The sequence below is a fragment of the Polistes canadensis genome, unplaced genomic scaffold (genome assembly GCF_001313835.1).
Source record: "Polistes canadensis isolate GaletaPanama2010 unplaced genomic scaffold, ASM131383v1 scaffold_32, whole genome shotgun sequence".
Taxonomy (NCBI): Eukaryota; Metazoa; Arthropoda; class Insecta; order Hymenoptera; family Vespidae; genus Polistes; species Polistes canadensis.
This window is the reverse complement of record NW_014569579.1, coordinates 1-15,457: the sequence shown is the minus strand read 5'-3', so window position 1 is coordinate 15,457 and position 15,457 is coordinate 1. Positions and strand designations below refer to the sequence as shown.

Here is a 15,457-nt window from a genome sequence, read left to right as displayed (position 1 = left end):
AGATAAAGAAAACGAAAAAAAAAAAAAAAAAAAAAATAAAAAAAGGAATAAGCGGACTGTGCGTTAAAGAATTAAGGACTTGCTGGCAACGTCGAGCTTGCAATTTCTGCGCTTTTACCATATGCACAGAGACCTGTTCGCGATGGGAAAGGACGCGTTTCGATGACACGCCACGTACGCGACAAAGGGTGCCATCGGAAAATGGCAAAGTTTTCCTCCTTCTCCTTTCTCATTCCTTTTATCCCTCGACACTTGCCCTCTGGCTTTTCCTCTCGAATATATTTTCACGAAAGGAGGAGAAAGGGAACGAACAAAGGTGCACGATGGCGCGAGGGAAAGAGACGGGGGATGAAGAAATAAAAGGATAGAGACATGGTTAAAGAAAAAAATGTCGAGTATCGTCGGAAAACCTTGCTACGCGTTTCATTTTCCTCCTCCCTTTTCTATTCTCTCTCTCTCTCTTTCTCTCTTATATACTTTTATGTACACACTTCTATCTTTATCTTTCTCTCTATCTTTTATATTATTCTACGTACACACTGATTCTTCTTCTCTCTTTTTCTCTATTTATCTATCTATCTATCTATCTATCTATCTATCTATCTATCTATTTATCTACCTATCTATTTCTCTCTCTCTCTCTCTCTTTCTTTAGTAATATATATACAGTCGGTTACGAAAATTATCAGACATTAATATAAATTTAATAATTATGTTTTGTATTTTAACTTAATGTATATATTAAATGACTAATCAAATATATTATGATATAATAGTACACAGTGTGTTGTTAGATAACAAAAATACAAAATATCTTTATTTATCATATATAATTGTTATAATAATGGAAAAAGATCGAAGAAGTCGCTAATTTGTTGGTTGGAAAAATATTAGAACACTATGGAATATTATTAGTTATTAGTACGATGTTTGTACATTGTTATGTTACATTGTACATTTTCATAAAAGAAAGAACACATTTTTCTATATGCAACAGATTGAAATTTCATGTTTTTTAATAAATAATAAGAGTATTGTACGAACATCATAATAAGATATTTTCTTTTTTTATTTTTTCTTTCAAAAATAAGACAGAATAAATTTTATTCGTCAAAGTGAAATTCGTCCACGAATTTGAAGTTTTCGCGATAGACGTGATATGATTAAAAAAAAAAAAAAAGAAAAATGAAAAAAAGAACCGCAGACACAAACATTTCAAAAATAGTCACAATGTTATAGAAAGAACGTGGGGTTATCACTGTATATTAGAAAAACCTGTGAAAAGTTTTACGTGAAGCAAATCACAACGAGCCGGATAACCATGTAAAAAAGGGTATATTAAAATGCACAATAAACAGAAATGTGAGATAGTTATGTTTGTTAAAATTTACATTTGTAAAGAAGATGAATGATAAAATAACTTATGATTATTTTTGTCGATTAGAACAAATATAATGTTTACGGTATGATGGTTAAAGGGAAAACGCGATAATGTTGGAGAAATACAAAACATTAAATATCAAATCTATACCGGGTGTCTGATTATTTTTGTTACCGACTGTATACATGTAGATGTATTTCTTTGCTTGTTTCTCTTTCCACTCATTCTCTATTTCTATTCTCCCCCTCCCCCCTTCCCACACCATTTCTCTCTCACCTATTTCGATCCTCGAGGAGGAGAACTCTACCTCGACATCGTGCAATATCCCTACGAGTGGAGGAGAGCGAAATTACGTCGACATGAGAGAATCGGAGATGCGGTCTCGAACGTTCTCCTCCCGTACCAATTTTACGACGCGAGTAACGATCCTTCCGGAATGCTTTGATCGTACCGATCGAGAATACCTCTGGACGATATTTCCAACGTCGAATCGTTCTCGGTACACTTCCTGCAAATATTTACAAAACTAGAGACCCACAAAACTGTACACTTTATAAATATTTTTATATTCTTTTGTATATTTTCCATCTATTCGAAACCTAATTTCAGTTAAATATTTACGTTCTTTTATTAAATCTTATATGTTTGTATAATTAGATTATTTAATCCTGTATACACCGTTCCTATCATTTTATCAAAACTTCTAACTCAAATAATCGATTTAAAAAATTCGATTTTCACGATCCGTTCACTATCATCTACTCCATCAATTTCTTTTTCCATCTTTTTGAATTTTTCATCATCAAGCAGAGCTTTGAGACCGTGCTCTTTCGATACCATGAATAAATAAAAACTTCATTTTCTCGTTACCGCCGGTATAACCGCAGGACGAATAGGAAAGTTTGCGATCTCGTTTGGTAACACCTCTGACGATGATAAATATCGTGTAATAAAAAATAGAAATAATAGAATGTATATACGTTTATAGAGTAAAATGTACGCTATTGTATTTCTATAGTAAAAATATTGAAATATATTCCTATACTAGTGTATATGATTTTTATTGAAAATCACTTCAACTGTGTAGAAATATACAAACAAAAATTATAAATATGTATTTATAAAAATGAAAAAAGAAAACTATATTGACCATAATAAGTCGAAAAAGTCAGGAGGGAAAAAAATAATTTAATAAATTTAATTAAATTACACGTACAAATTTCTCTTATTAAACTTTTTTGTAATTTCAACCAGTTGCGAAATATTTGCTCGGACATCTAGGAGAATAGATATCTTATATATGCAATAATATATCTATTGTAATTGTGCAACTGCAACGATACACTTTTGAAATAACTGACACTAGAGGTTGTTAAATTATTTAAAATTATACTGTACTGTTATTTCTATCTCTTTAAAATAGAAACAGAAGTATAGTCCGTCCCAGTTATTAAAATATACATTATATATCATATATATATATATATGTGTACGTATATACTACGTATAAAGAAAGGGAGAAAAATATTCATATACAAACAGACGCAGAAAATAAGGACGGAAAAGGTGGAATAAATTTAAAGACCATTCAATCCTTTTGTTTTTTCGACGCCATTATAAACGCATTATACAACGCATTATTGCAAGTGCAGTATAAGTGTGTGAGTGCAAGAGAAAGAGATTGAAAATGAAAGAAATAGAGGAAAAGGTAAGAACGAAAATGGAAGAATATGAACGACGATCGTCGCTGGGTGAATCTTTTAAACTGCGAAGTTTTATTTTTTAAAATGTACGACTAATGTTGTGTAATAAACATTATAAATAAACGGAATATATGCGACTGCATTAAAATTGAATTTTTTTTTTTATATATTCTATATTATAATATAATAAAAAGAGAAACACGAATTTCATAATGTTCGCTTAAAGATATTAATTTTTTTGAATGCTTGATAAAACAAAATTACAGAAAAGTATATTTTTGTTCTTTTACTTTTTCCAAAGAGCTCTTTCGAAACCAATCAAATACCAACTTCTATTTAGAAACATTCCCATTTGAAACAAACAAACACACGCACGCACGCACGCGTCATAGGACAAGGGACACACAGAACGAAAAGCGATTGATTTGTCTTGTAAATATTTAACGAATCAAACCTTGAACAATATTAATCAATATAAATTTCTTTCTTTCATCGTTGTCTACAAAAATATTATAAATATAGGAAATATTTCTATATCTTTCAAAATATAACGTTCAATTTAAATAATAAAAAAAAAGTAAATTTGAGCTTTTTAGTAAGACGTAGAGTAAATTCGTCGTAAAAGATAAAGAAAACGAAAAAAAAAAAACAAAAAAAAATTGCTATCCCTTCGCGAAACTCGTATACTCGTCAAACATAGTTAACAGGTTAAAGAGCAGGATGTAAGGAGAAAGAAAGGAAGATAGAATGAATTGAAGGATGAGAAAGAAAGGGGAAAGGAAATGAGAAAGGAAAAGCGTATTACTCGTTTGAATCATGAGGAACATCTGTTGAATTACGTAGTGGTTGGATAGGTTGAGGATAGTGAAAGAAGAACCAAAAAGAAGACTAAAATAAGAAAGAAAGAGAAAAGAGAAAAGGAAAGACCAAAAAAGGAAGAAAAGAAAAAAAGAAAAAATATATGGCTCGTTCTACTCTTGAAGAGGTGGAGAGGGGAGGGAGGAGATTAAATTAAAACGCGTCTCTGCGACATCGCTTCAGTGAAGTCGCTCTCTTGCGTTTAAAAATCTTCTTGAGCATGGTGGCAAGGTGAATTTCTCAAATTTACCGAGGCGAGAACGGGAAATGTGATAGGCTTTTACGATTATTCCTTGTCACGATGGCATATGGTAGGGAGGGGGTGGGGGGGAATAATTTTTTGCTTTTTTTCCTTTTCCTTCTTCTTTTCCCTTTCCATCTTTCGCGAGTTCTTTTTTATATTCTTCTTCTTCTTCTTCTTCTTCTACTTCTTTTTTTGATATTTTTTTTCTAATTTTTTGTTCGTTGTCGAGTTGGCGATAGACGATACACCGTGAGAGCACTTACGAGAGACGATTAAAAAACCGAGCGTATTCGTTTTCAAAATGTCTCGAACGTTTACGTTAATGTATTATCATCCTGTTGACAAAAAAAAATCCCCTTTTCCCTTGCCGATTATTCATTTTTATATTAATATTTGATATCATGATAAATAATAGGATTATTTTGAACGAGAAAGGATTAATTACAATTATGTTTATTCAATTTAATAAGATTATAATATTTTGTTTCATTGTAATATTTCATACTAACGAAGGTTCATCCTAAACCTCTCAGTTATATTGTCAATTGGATTTCTTTATCTTATATATACCATTTAGTATGACACATTATATCGTTTCTCGTTTTGTATTCTAATTCCCATAAGCTAGGATCGATTAAATGAATTATTAATAACGTTATTAAGTTGTTAAATTGTAAATATGTAAATATATGACGAAATTATTGATCTTTTTAGGAACGTTGAGGATTATATGAGGGAACACGAACAAGCTTCGAGAAACATACAACAATACTTGTCCAATCCGATAAATGCTTACCTGTTGGTCAAGAGACTAACCACAGACTGGAAAAGGGTTGAGGAACTCATAACCGAAGACGTTGGCAAGTCATTTGTAGCAAACATCACGAATTCAAGGAGCGACCTTAAGTTCCCTACGGACGAGGACCTCAATGGAGCTGCAGTAGCTCTTATGAGATTGCAGGATACCTACAAACTCGAGACTGCTCAAGTAGCCAGAGGTGTTCTCAATGGAGTCCAATACAGCACCGGTTTAAGTGGTAAGTTATATTGCATAATTCGATCTTTTCACTTCTCGTATAATCCATTCGTTTTCTTTATTTTCTTCTATATTTCTTCCCTTTCATTCTTTTTTTTTTTTAACAAATTTAATATATTTTTTTGGTCTATTATCCTCTTTCCACTATGTTATAATAATAATTTTCTATCATATTCAATATCATTTAAATTATTCAATCATTGTTGATAACGAAATATATTTTATCGTTAAATATATTTAATTAATGATGATGATTCTGTCGAGAATCATTATCATTAAAATCAGTTTATTTATAACTTCAATGATTATTTTTAAATGATTGTTTAAATAAAAAATTTGACTAGTTTGAGATTTATTTTCGAAAGTTTCAACATATTTATTAGTAATATTATCCCAGAGGAACTTTGATGAAATTTTTTACGAGGACATACGCCTTCTTGATACGTTAAAGGCAAAGCCTTGTACACTGACTTTCGAGTACACAGTACTTAGTGAACCCTACCATGAATAATTTACGTGGTTTCCTTCATCGGCATTGTACTCCTTTCCAGTCAACTTGCCTTCTGATTTAGCCCTATAACGATGACTACCTTTTGCAAAGAGTTTAAAGGGTTTTCAATTGCCATAGATTTCAAAGCTTGACTGATCCTTTATAATACTTAAAAATAGTAACAAATTTTTTTAAATTTAAAATAATATTCATAAGTCGAATTCAGAACAAAAATTCGTTTTATAAAATATTTGTTTTAATGTTAAATCCGTGTAATTATCAGTTTTAATACTAGTATTTGCAATAAATTTACTGAAATTGTTTTAACAAATATTAAAATCAGAGTATTTAAATTCGCATTGAGAAAAGAGTACATTTATTTTCGGTATAAAATAATGAGATAGATCATTATACCTTATTGGCTATTTAACAAAAAATGAATTTCTAAGAATGTTTAATTATTACAATTTTTTTGTTTTGTTTTGTATTATATACGAGTCAGTCAAAAATAACTTTATAAATCTAGACAATTTTGAAACGTTAAACATCAAAGACAAGAAAGTGTCAATCGTAGAAGACAAAGGTAAAAGTTAATTAACGAACATAGTTTCGTAGACAAGGTAACTGCCTCGTCATGCTCGAGACGTGGGTCGAACATTGTAAAAAAGAAATTCGAGGAACTCTGATCAGAATGCGTAGTATTCGTAATATCAAATTTTTCTCTTCAAAAAAAATCCAAGCCTTTTCCGGATTATTAATAACGTGGAATTTATCTGTTTTAAAACTCGTTTAATATGTTGTTATGTTGAAAAGTTAACTGATCAAATTTTGAACTATTTATAAGTATTCATTTAATATATCCTTGATAATAGAAAACAGAACAAAGAAAAAAAAAAGACCCTAAAAAAGCTTCGACAAAATTAATGATAAATTCATAATATTGTGTAAATCTTAATTATACGATATATTTATATTTTTTCTTGAAAAAAAATGATAAAATAAAATAGTATTTCCTATTTTCCTCTTTTTTAAAGTTCATTTATTTCTCTTTTTTTTTTCTATTTTACAAAAATAAAACGTTACTTTTAAACTGTAGATTACAAAAATTTCGAATTTAAATGAATATCCTTCGGAAGTTAGTAACATACTCATTAAACTTTGAGGAATGAATTATTTTGCAACGTTATTTGTTTTTAGCCAGTGATTGTTTCGAGCTGGGACGGCAATCTTACCATAATAAAGATTACTATCACACCGTGCTATGGATGCAAGAAGCTATGGACCATCTGCAAGAAGAACAGAATGCAACTTCTACGTCGAAACCCGACATTCTCGAATATTTGGCTTTTTCGACATACATGCAAGGTACTTCAACGTTCTAATTAATCAATTGTCTATTGTGGAAATTATCTTTAACAAAAAAAAAAAAAAAGAAACAAACAAATCTTATCGCATTGTTACAATCGTTAATAACAATTTGTAATTACTATAAAAAAAGAAAATACTGAAATAAGTACGTATATACAATAATAATAATAATAATAATAATAATAAAAAAATTAAGTAGAAAAAATTGAAATAGCAATTACTCGGACGTTTCTTTTTTTTTTTATCATTTGCTATTCACGCATGAGAGAAAGAAAAATTACCGTGCTGGTGAACCGCAAAAACGACGCAACCCTCATACAAACTATTCACTGGAATAAATAAAATATAAGCGTAACAAAAATATTCTCTTCGTTCTAACGAAGTATGATTTCAAAGTTGAACAGTCTTTTAGATATTCAAAATTGATCACTGTTCATATTGCAAAACTTTAGATTTGATTTTAGTCATTTTCCATACAATTTAAATCAAACATTAATGGAATGAAAATGGTAAATTCCTGTTCGTATGAATTTTCTATTCAAAATTCTACTTAATCCGATTATATAATACATAACTGTTCAAGAGTATAAAACTAATACCATATTTGATAATAAATTTTCCATTAGTATCTATTATTTAACAATAAGTGAATACTTTAAAACTAATTACAAAGTTATTTTGCATAGAATTGCAATGAAGTGTAACAATCTTAATAGATGAGTTTGTTTTAAAATAAATTTTAAAGATAATAGTTGAAGATTTCAAGAAATATCTTTATTTTTTTTTTTTTAATACGATTAACAAATTACTCAAATACTTTAATATGAAAAGCATAATTAAATCATTTATAAGTATATCAGCAAAAATTTTTATCATTATAAATAACTTATATAAAAAAATAGAAAATAAAAATTGATTATATCAAAGTTAAAATTTGAAATATCTTTACTATAAATTAACACAATATGTGGTTCAATCGTAATTTTTTATATCTAGTATACTAAATAAAATCAACGCTCGTGAAAATATATTTTTGTTTTTTTTTTCACTGTGATGGTGGTGTATATTAAAAAAATAATTGTTATTTACAGGTAATGTTGCACGTGCTCTCAGCATGACAAATGAACTTTTAGAATTAGTACCAACTCACGAAAGAGCGCTTGGTAATCGAGCTTATTATCAAAAAGAAATTCAAAGTAAAGCCAATCTTATGAAAAAGAAACGTGGAGAGGATGGACGAGACGATACAGCAATACCGGAACAGGTACGATTTATACAAACAGATTTTATTTCCTTCGAATAAACAAATTAATTCGAATTTTGTAAATTTAACTGATTTTGAATAAGAAAAAAAAAGTAATAGGATAGTATACACGATTTTCTAGAATAATTGTAAAATGTTTTAATTGGTCAATTCAATGACCTATTTAACATATGACCTATTTAATTTTTTGTTTTTTTTTTTTTTCATATCGAATTTTGCATAGCAAATAATTCTTGAAATAGACGACGAACCGTCAGCGTGTATTTTAGCTGAATTTCTAGACAACTTCGGAACAATCGATTTTCGAATAAATGGACAGGTCATGGAAGTCCTATTGCTGCGCCTGTCGGTCTTAACTTCTCACCGAATTTAAATCCGATGGATTTTTACTTGTGGGGTTATTTAAAATCCACTGTATACGGAACGTCCATTTTGAATGGTAAAACTATTCGTGAAAGAATTGAGCTAAGTTTTTCCGAAAAAATCCGCGAACAACACATCTGGATATATGAAATGAATAAAAATATTAATTAAATTATTCTATTCCGATGCTATGCTAGATCATTTAAAAAATTTCTTATGAAAATAAATATACAAAGTTGAATAAAATATTTTGTTCATATAATAATACAATTGTTTAATAATTTTTTAATCGTATTCGACTTATTTTATTATCATAATTAGGTGTCAAAAAAAAATAATAATATTGTTGTCATTGGTGATTTGATCTTATGATAAAAAAGGTTAAATAAGATTAGAATATTATTTGAAATGAATGCTGATATTTTCTTCCTTCGTCTATTTTTTGAAATGGATATACATTTTGTTAAATCGTTGCAATTTAATCAACACAGCATGAACGAATAATAGAATTCTTTCGTAGATATAAAAGAAAAAAAAAAGAAAGTACACTGACCTATATCTTATCGTAAGAAATTACTTTTGGCCGAAATTTACTTTTTTTTTCTTCTCAACATTTCAATCTCAAACGTGCTGCAATGCAAAACTGAAGTATTATCGCTAATACGATTTTAACATCCAACATCGTTAAAACACTTTTCCACAAATTTATATGGGTCGACAGCTTGTTTACTCGATTTTCGTGTTCCCTCTTTTCATGAATGAGTTTGAAAGCTTTCGAAGGTAAATTAATACTAGTAATCCTTGAATTAGCAACAAGGTTTTTTTTTCTCTTAGGTTTACAAACGTTAAAGTGTACCAATCAAAAATATATTATTTTCACACTATATCCTAATAATTATTTATTTGATTAGGAAAAAAGAGTTTATTATATATTTATTAATTAAAATTATTACGAGTAATGAATTCAAACACACGCGAATAAATTAGATCATATTTGCTTTTACTGATCTAATAATTTGACCATTTAAAAATTATCAATAATTATAATTTATTAATAAAAATATATATAAATATTAATAATATGTTCGATATATTTTTCTTCTTTTTTTTTCAGAACTTCACTGTTACAGAGGAAAAGGTTAAAACTTGGGAAGAGATGACAGAGAGGGAAAGATACGAGATGCTATGCCGTGGTGAAGTTTCCATTCCACCGGAAATACAGAAGGATCTAAAGTGTCGTTACGTCGATCGAGGAATTCCTTTCCTTAAAATAGCCCCGTTCAAGGAAGAGGAAGCTTATCTTGATCCTAGGATCGTCGTTTATCATAATGTCATTTATGACGAGGAAATTGAAACGATCAAGAGAATGGCTCAACCCAGGGTAAATAAAAATCAAGATAAATAATATATGTATTTGTATTTATACTAATATATTCATATAATTGTAAATTTTTACGATTTCATCGTTGTTATAGACGAAAAATATTTTGAATAAAAAAATCAGTAGAAATTTTCTAAGGTATTTTCAAATTTGTATCTTTAAATTTCAGTTTAAACGTGCCACCGTCCAAAATTACAAAACTGGTGCACTTGAAATCGCCAATTACAGAATAAGCAAAAGTGCGTGGCTTCAGGAACACGAGCACAAGCACGTAGCAGCTGTGAGCAAACGTGTCGAGCATATGACCAGTTTAACCGTTGATACTGCAGAAGAGTTACAAGTTGTAAACTATGGTATCGGTGGTCATTACGAGCCTCATTTCGATTTTGCTAGGGTACGTTAGCACTTGAAATTATTCAAAATTCAAATTATATTATATATATATAATAAATCAAATAATTATCTTTTTTTATATCTAGAAAGAAGAAACTAATGCTTTCAAGAGCTTAGGAACTGGAAATCGTATTGCCACGGTTTTATATTACGTAAGTAATGAATAAAATAATGTAACAAATAATACATTCCGTTTTATTACGCCGTATATATAACGTTAATTTATTTACAGATGAGCGATGTAGAGCAAGGAGGTGGTACCGTGTTTACAGCTATCAATATATCCCTTTGGCCCAGGAAGGGTAGTGCTGCCTTTTGGTACAATTTGAAACCAAACGGGGAGGGTGATTTCAAAACAAGACACGCAGCTTGTCCAGTACTTACAGGATCGAAATGGGGTATAATTATATTCTATTTATTATCCTTTTATATATATATGAAACTAATCAATATCCGAATTGTTCTACTATTTTTTATATTTTAATAAATAATTTATTTGTGTCTGTATTTCAGTTGCTAACAAGTGGCTTCACGAAAGAGGGCAGGAACTTCTTAGGCCTTGCACCTTAGAAAATCAATCAACAGATGAAACTGACGTTAGGCATTGAACAAAATTCCATGGAGCTTGCGATTAAATTGATTCGTTAATGTTATTCAAACGATCGAATGAAATATTTTCAAATTATCCGCAAAATAACAATGATTAGAAACGAACAATTTCGTCGCAGTTTAACTACTTTGCTCGATCTTATGCTAAAGTTACGAAAGGACGACACGTGGCTATTATTAAAAAGCGAGGATCCATCTCGCAAGAATTCATCGTCTAGAAAAGAGAAAAAGACATTGAACAAAATCTTAATATTACTCGACGATTTTATGATAAACGAGAAATTCATTAGGTGTCTCATTTTCGATCATTTTATTCTTACGATTGTAAAGAATATATAATTTCATTAATCCTTATTGATATAAGTATTTATGAAATGAAATTTAAACCAAATAATGCTAATATACTTCGTCTGCCTATCGTTTTATTTATTTCACAAATTAATAGTAATATCTTTAACTGGATTTATTATTTTATTCTCAACATTCCCATCATGTAATAAACATTTTTGTAGAGAAGGATGCATTGGATTATTATTGGTTTTTTTTTTATACATATCAACAGTTTCTGTATACTTATTAAGACTCGTATAGGGATACCACTATTTGTAAAGGAATAAATATCTAGGATTACATTATTTTTCATTATGTTAAAAAGATCTATGAACAAAGTATAATAATTATTAACTAATGAATTTTTACACGACAGAGAATATTTAATTTTATTAAAAAAGGATTATCTTCGTCACATAGTTCGAAATATTTTCGTGCTCTAGTAGAGACACTTGTGTGTTTCCTTTAGTGTTTGCTCAATTTCTGTAAATATTATACGATTAGGATATATTTCATAGTTTAATACATTTGGTTGTTCTTCGCATTTAACCCTTTGCGAACAAATCAATTTGTAATTGAGCGATATAGTGATACTTTCCAAAAACTTATATATATATATATATACATACATATATGTATAATAAAATATGTCGTAAAAATTTGTAATATTTGCTTACATGAAAAGTATCGATTAAAAATTCATCATGTCAATTGTTTTAGCCGCACTTATATCTGCGTTTATCATGCTTATTGTTTAAACTAAAGATATATATATATATATGTGTACGGTAATTATGAAAATGAAGTAAGGCAAACAATTGTAATATATAAACTTTATGATTTATTTAAAATAAAAATTATTTATTTTATAAAATAAATAAAAAAAATATATTTTTTTCAATTATTTGATTTAATCTACCTTCAAAATTACTTACACATATATAAAATTATCGTTCGCGAAGGATTAAACGAGTTGTATAAGAATTACTTTGTAAATGAACTAAACGAAGATGGCAAGAATATTATTATGACAGAACATGATAGTTTTTTTTTCCACGGTGATATCGAACTTTAGGAAATAAGACGAATGTCGTTCATAGAGTCTATCAATCGAATAGAGATATACTCTGCTCAATTATAAAATATTTACCTAATTCGAACTTACCCTTAGCTACAGTCACTTATTTCTATACTCCACTCTTAAACTCTTTGATTTCTTAATTAAGTAAACAAATTATTTCCATAAATCATACGTATATGAATGTAAGCAAACATGATTTGTGGAAACGTTATGATGCAGTAACAGATACGAGATAAAAGAGTAATTAAGAGAGAATGTATCACGGTTTTGAGAATGCGATTGTTGTATTGTAATCGTGATTTTCTTTTTTTTTTTTATTTAATGATCATTAAACGGAATCATTGAATTTTTAAAAACAAAAAAAAATAGGATTAATTGAAATATTATACAATTTTATATTACATTTTAAACGTAATTTTGTATTGTATGATCATTAAAGAAAATCGTTGAACATATTAGACAAGAAATAAATAAAAGTAATTAACATATTTTAATATTTAATATTACAAGATATCAACGTAACAAGTAATACAATTTATTTACGCGTTTATGCACATAAAAATAGGATATACATTTTTCATATAAATGTATAAATATGACGTTCCTAACGTTTATATTGAAAAATAATTACATCAGATCGCAACGAGTCAAAGGTTACAAAGGCCAGACGTATTCAGTTTCAAATTTTAAACGAATTTACATTTTTCATTATTATGTAATATGTTACAATTGTAAAAAAAAGCATAGATACAACTTACATAAAGCACTCGTATTCTCGTTCGACCGAAGGCGCATTCGCGTGTTGTTAAAATGCGTTGTTATCGCACACGATTATTGTTAGCCTGACAAAAGGCCAAAGTAGCTTATCTTGTAAGCGAGTTTTCTCGTACGCGTTACGAAATAAAGAGAAATTGCGTGTAACTTGGACAAAAAAAAATATACAATCGATTGAACGATCCTACTATCGTTTCATTTTATCAAATCATCGGATAAACAATAAACGAAAGAAATATAAAAATGAAGTACATCATTAATTACCGCAGATTTTTCTAACGTTAAACGCTTAGCTCTTAAGTTCGTTTGCAACGATCGAAATAATGCGTTCCACTGAGAAAGCAACGACGATCAATAAACTTTTACAAATCTCGAATTGATTTTCTTATTTTATATATATACAAACTTACGAATAATCCTCTTTACTTCGTTTAAAATCCAATTGAATTATTTATAAAGCATTTAGTATTATTTTATAATTAATTTGTATGTTACGTTAAAGTTAAAAAAAAAAAAAAGCTTTGAACTTTGTTAATTCTCTCCTTTTTTTAAATAGATATTTAGTTGGATATTTGCTTTAAAAAAGCTTTGTTAAATATTTCTTTTATCAAACATAATTTTCTTATTAACAATTGATGTTTTATATAATTTTTTTTAAATTACTTATAAAATATTTAAACAATTATTTTGCGATTAATTTGATAATATGAATAATTTTAATATGAAATAAATCATAAAATTTATTTTTTCCAATTTTTCCATATAATCCACACTCACTGTAGAAACGCTGGCAAGGAACCTTAACAGCAGAAAAAAATGAACAAGGGTTCTTATTTGCACACTATTTGCTCTACTTTATTATATCAAATATTTTTTATTTATCGTTAATTAGTTGAAAATAATTATTACACTTTAAATAATTATGAAATGGCGACGTCATGAGTGGGAGATATGTTATACACATGCGCAATCACAAATTCAAGGCGCAAGCACACTTGGAAAAAAACGAAAGTAAAGTAGGTATATATATATATATATATATATATACTTGCAGGGGATATATTTAAAGTTGATTTCCAAAATAACAACCTATAAGGTAGTGAAAAGAAATAAGTTAATCGTTCATAATGTATAAACAATAGGTAAATATTTTCATTTTTTCTGCTGTTGCGGTTCTATGTCAACTTTATTATGGTAAAGCATATAGAAACTCACAAGTCCCCATTTTTACCTACCCAGCATCATTTTTGTTACCACTGGGACCATCATTGGACGATAGTATGTACTTAATGCAATGACGGTACAATACTATTAAAGAATATTGTATTCTTTGATAGTATGTATAGTATAGTTATGCTGTAAGAAAATTTAAAATAATTATATTTAATTTTTAGCGTCTAAATACGTGTGTGTGCCTTCAGAAATGCGTTTTTTATACATATATATTTTAAAAAGTAGAAGAAAATCAAAACGAGTAGATGATAAATCCAACGATGATCACCTAAAACAAAAAGAAAACTATATTAATCATACAATCAAGTGATACAATAGCCTGACATATAAATCGTCCCATTTGCAGATGCACTTTTCAATTGAATTCTCTATTTATTTTTATCAAATCTCTATTTACCGTAGTAATGAAATTAAATTTAAACGCGTGATTTTACATTTACATAAAATATATAAAAATAAAGAAATAGGAAAAATACAAATATTAAGTTACTACAAAAAATAATATCTATTAATTATTATGAAATCCTTTTAAGCTGCATTATATAGAAAAGAAAAATTGCAAATTTAATAAAATACGATCAAAATGACAAATTTTAAAGACGAAACAAGAAAAAAGAAATTACTGTAATATTTAATAACTAAACGTAATTTAAGCTTCAAAATTGAATATTACGAAAATTTTAATATTTTTGACTCTAACTAACACATATGCATCTTTTGGACGATATAGACACGAATTTGGTGTCCCAAGGAAATGGAATGGTCCATCATCTCCAATTACAACTACAAATTAATGACGAGCAAGGAAATAATATAATAAAATATAATATGACTAGAGAACTATTTTCGATAGGTTCGAACTTGCTGTTGAACCTTTGAAAATAACTCACTAGTCTATGTAGTTGCCCACTTGATACCACAAATTTGTGGGGGCCTCTTCGGCATTAGC

At 28.5% G+C, this 15,457-nt stretch overlaps 1 protein-coding gene across 3 annotated transcripts in view; it reads left to right on the top strand.

Moving 5' to 3' along the window:
• Positions 1–12,229, top strand: part of LOC106784216 (prolyl 4-hydroxylase subunit alpha-1) — a 273,903-nt gene extending 261,674 nt beyond the window's left edge. For all 3 annotated transcript variants that reach the window (XM_014743521.1, XM_014743519.1, XM_014743520.1), the window contains 8 exons: positions 4,901–5,223; positions 6,910–7,077; positions 8,172–8,344; positions 9,822–10,088; positions 10,258–10,482; positions 10,568–10,633; positions 10,714–10,879; positions 10,995–12,229. In XM_014743521.1, coding sequence (XP_014599007.1) covers positions 4,901–5,223; positions 6,910–7,077; positions 8,172–8,344; positions 9,822–10,088; positions 10,258–10,482; positions 10,568–10,633; positions 10,714–10,879; positions 10,995–11,089 — 1,483 coding nt within the window. In that variant the 3' untranslated portion in view covers positions 11,090–12,229. The remainder of the gene's footprint in view (positions 1–4,900; positions 5,224–6,909; positions 7,078–8,171; positions 8,345–9,821; positions 10,089–10,257; positions 10,483–10,567; positions 10,634–10,713; positions 10,880–10,994) is intronic.
• The last annotated feature ends 3,228 nt before the right edge of the window (positions 12,230–15,457 follow it).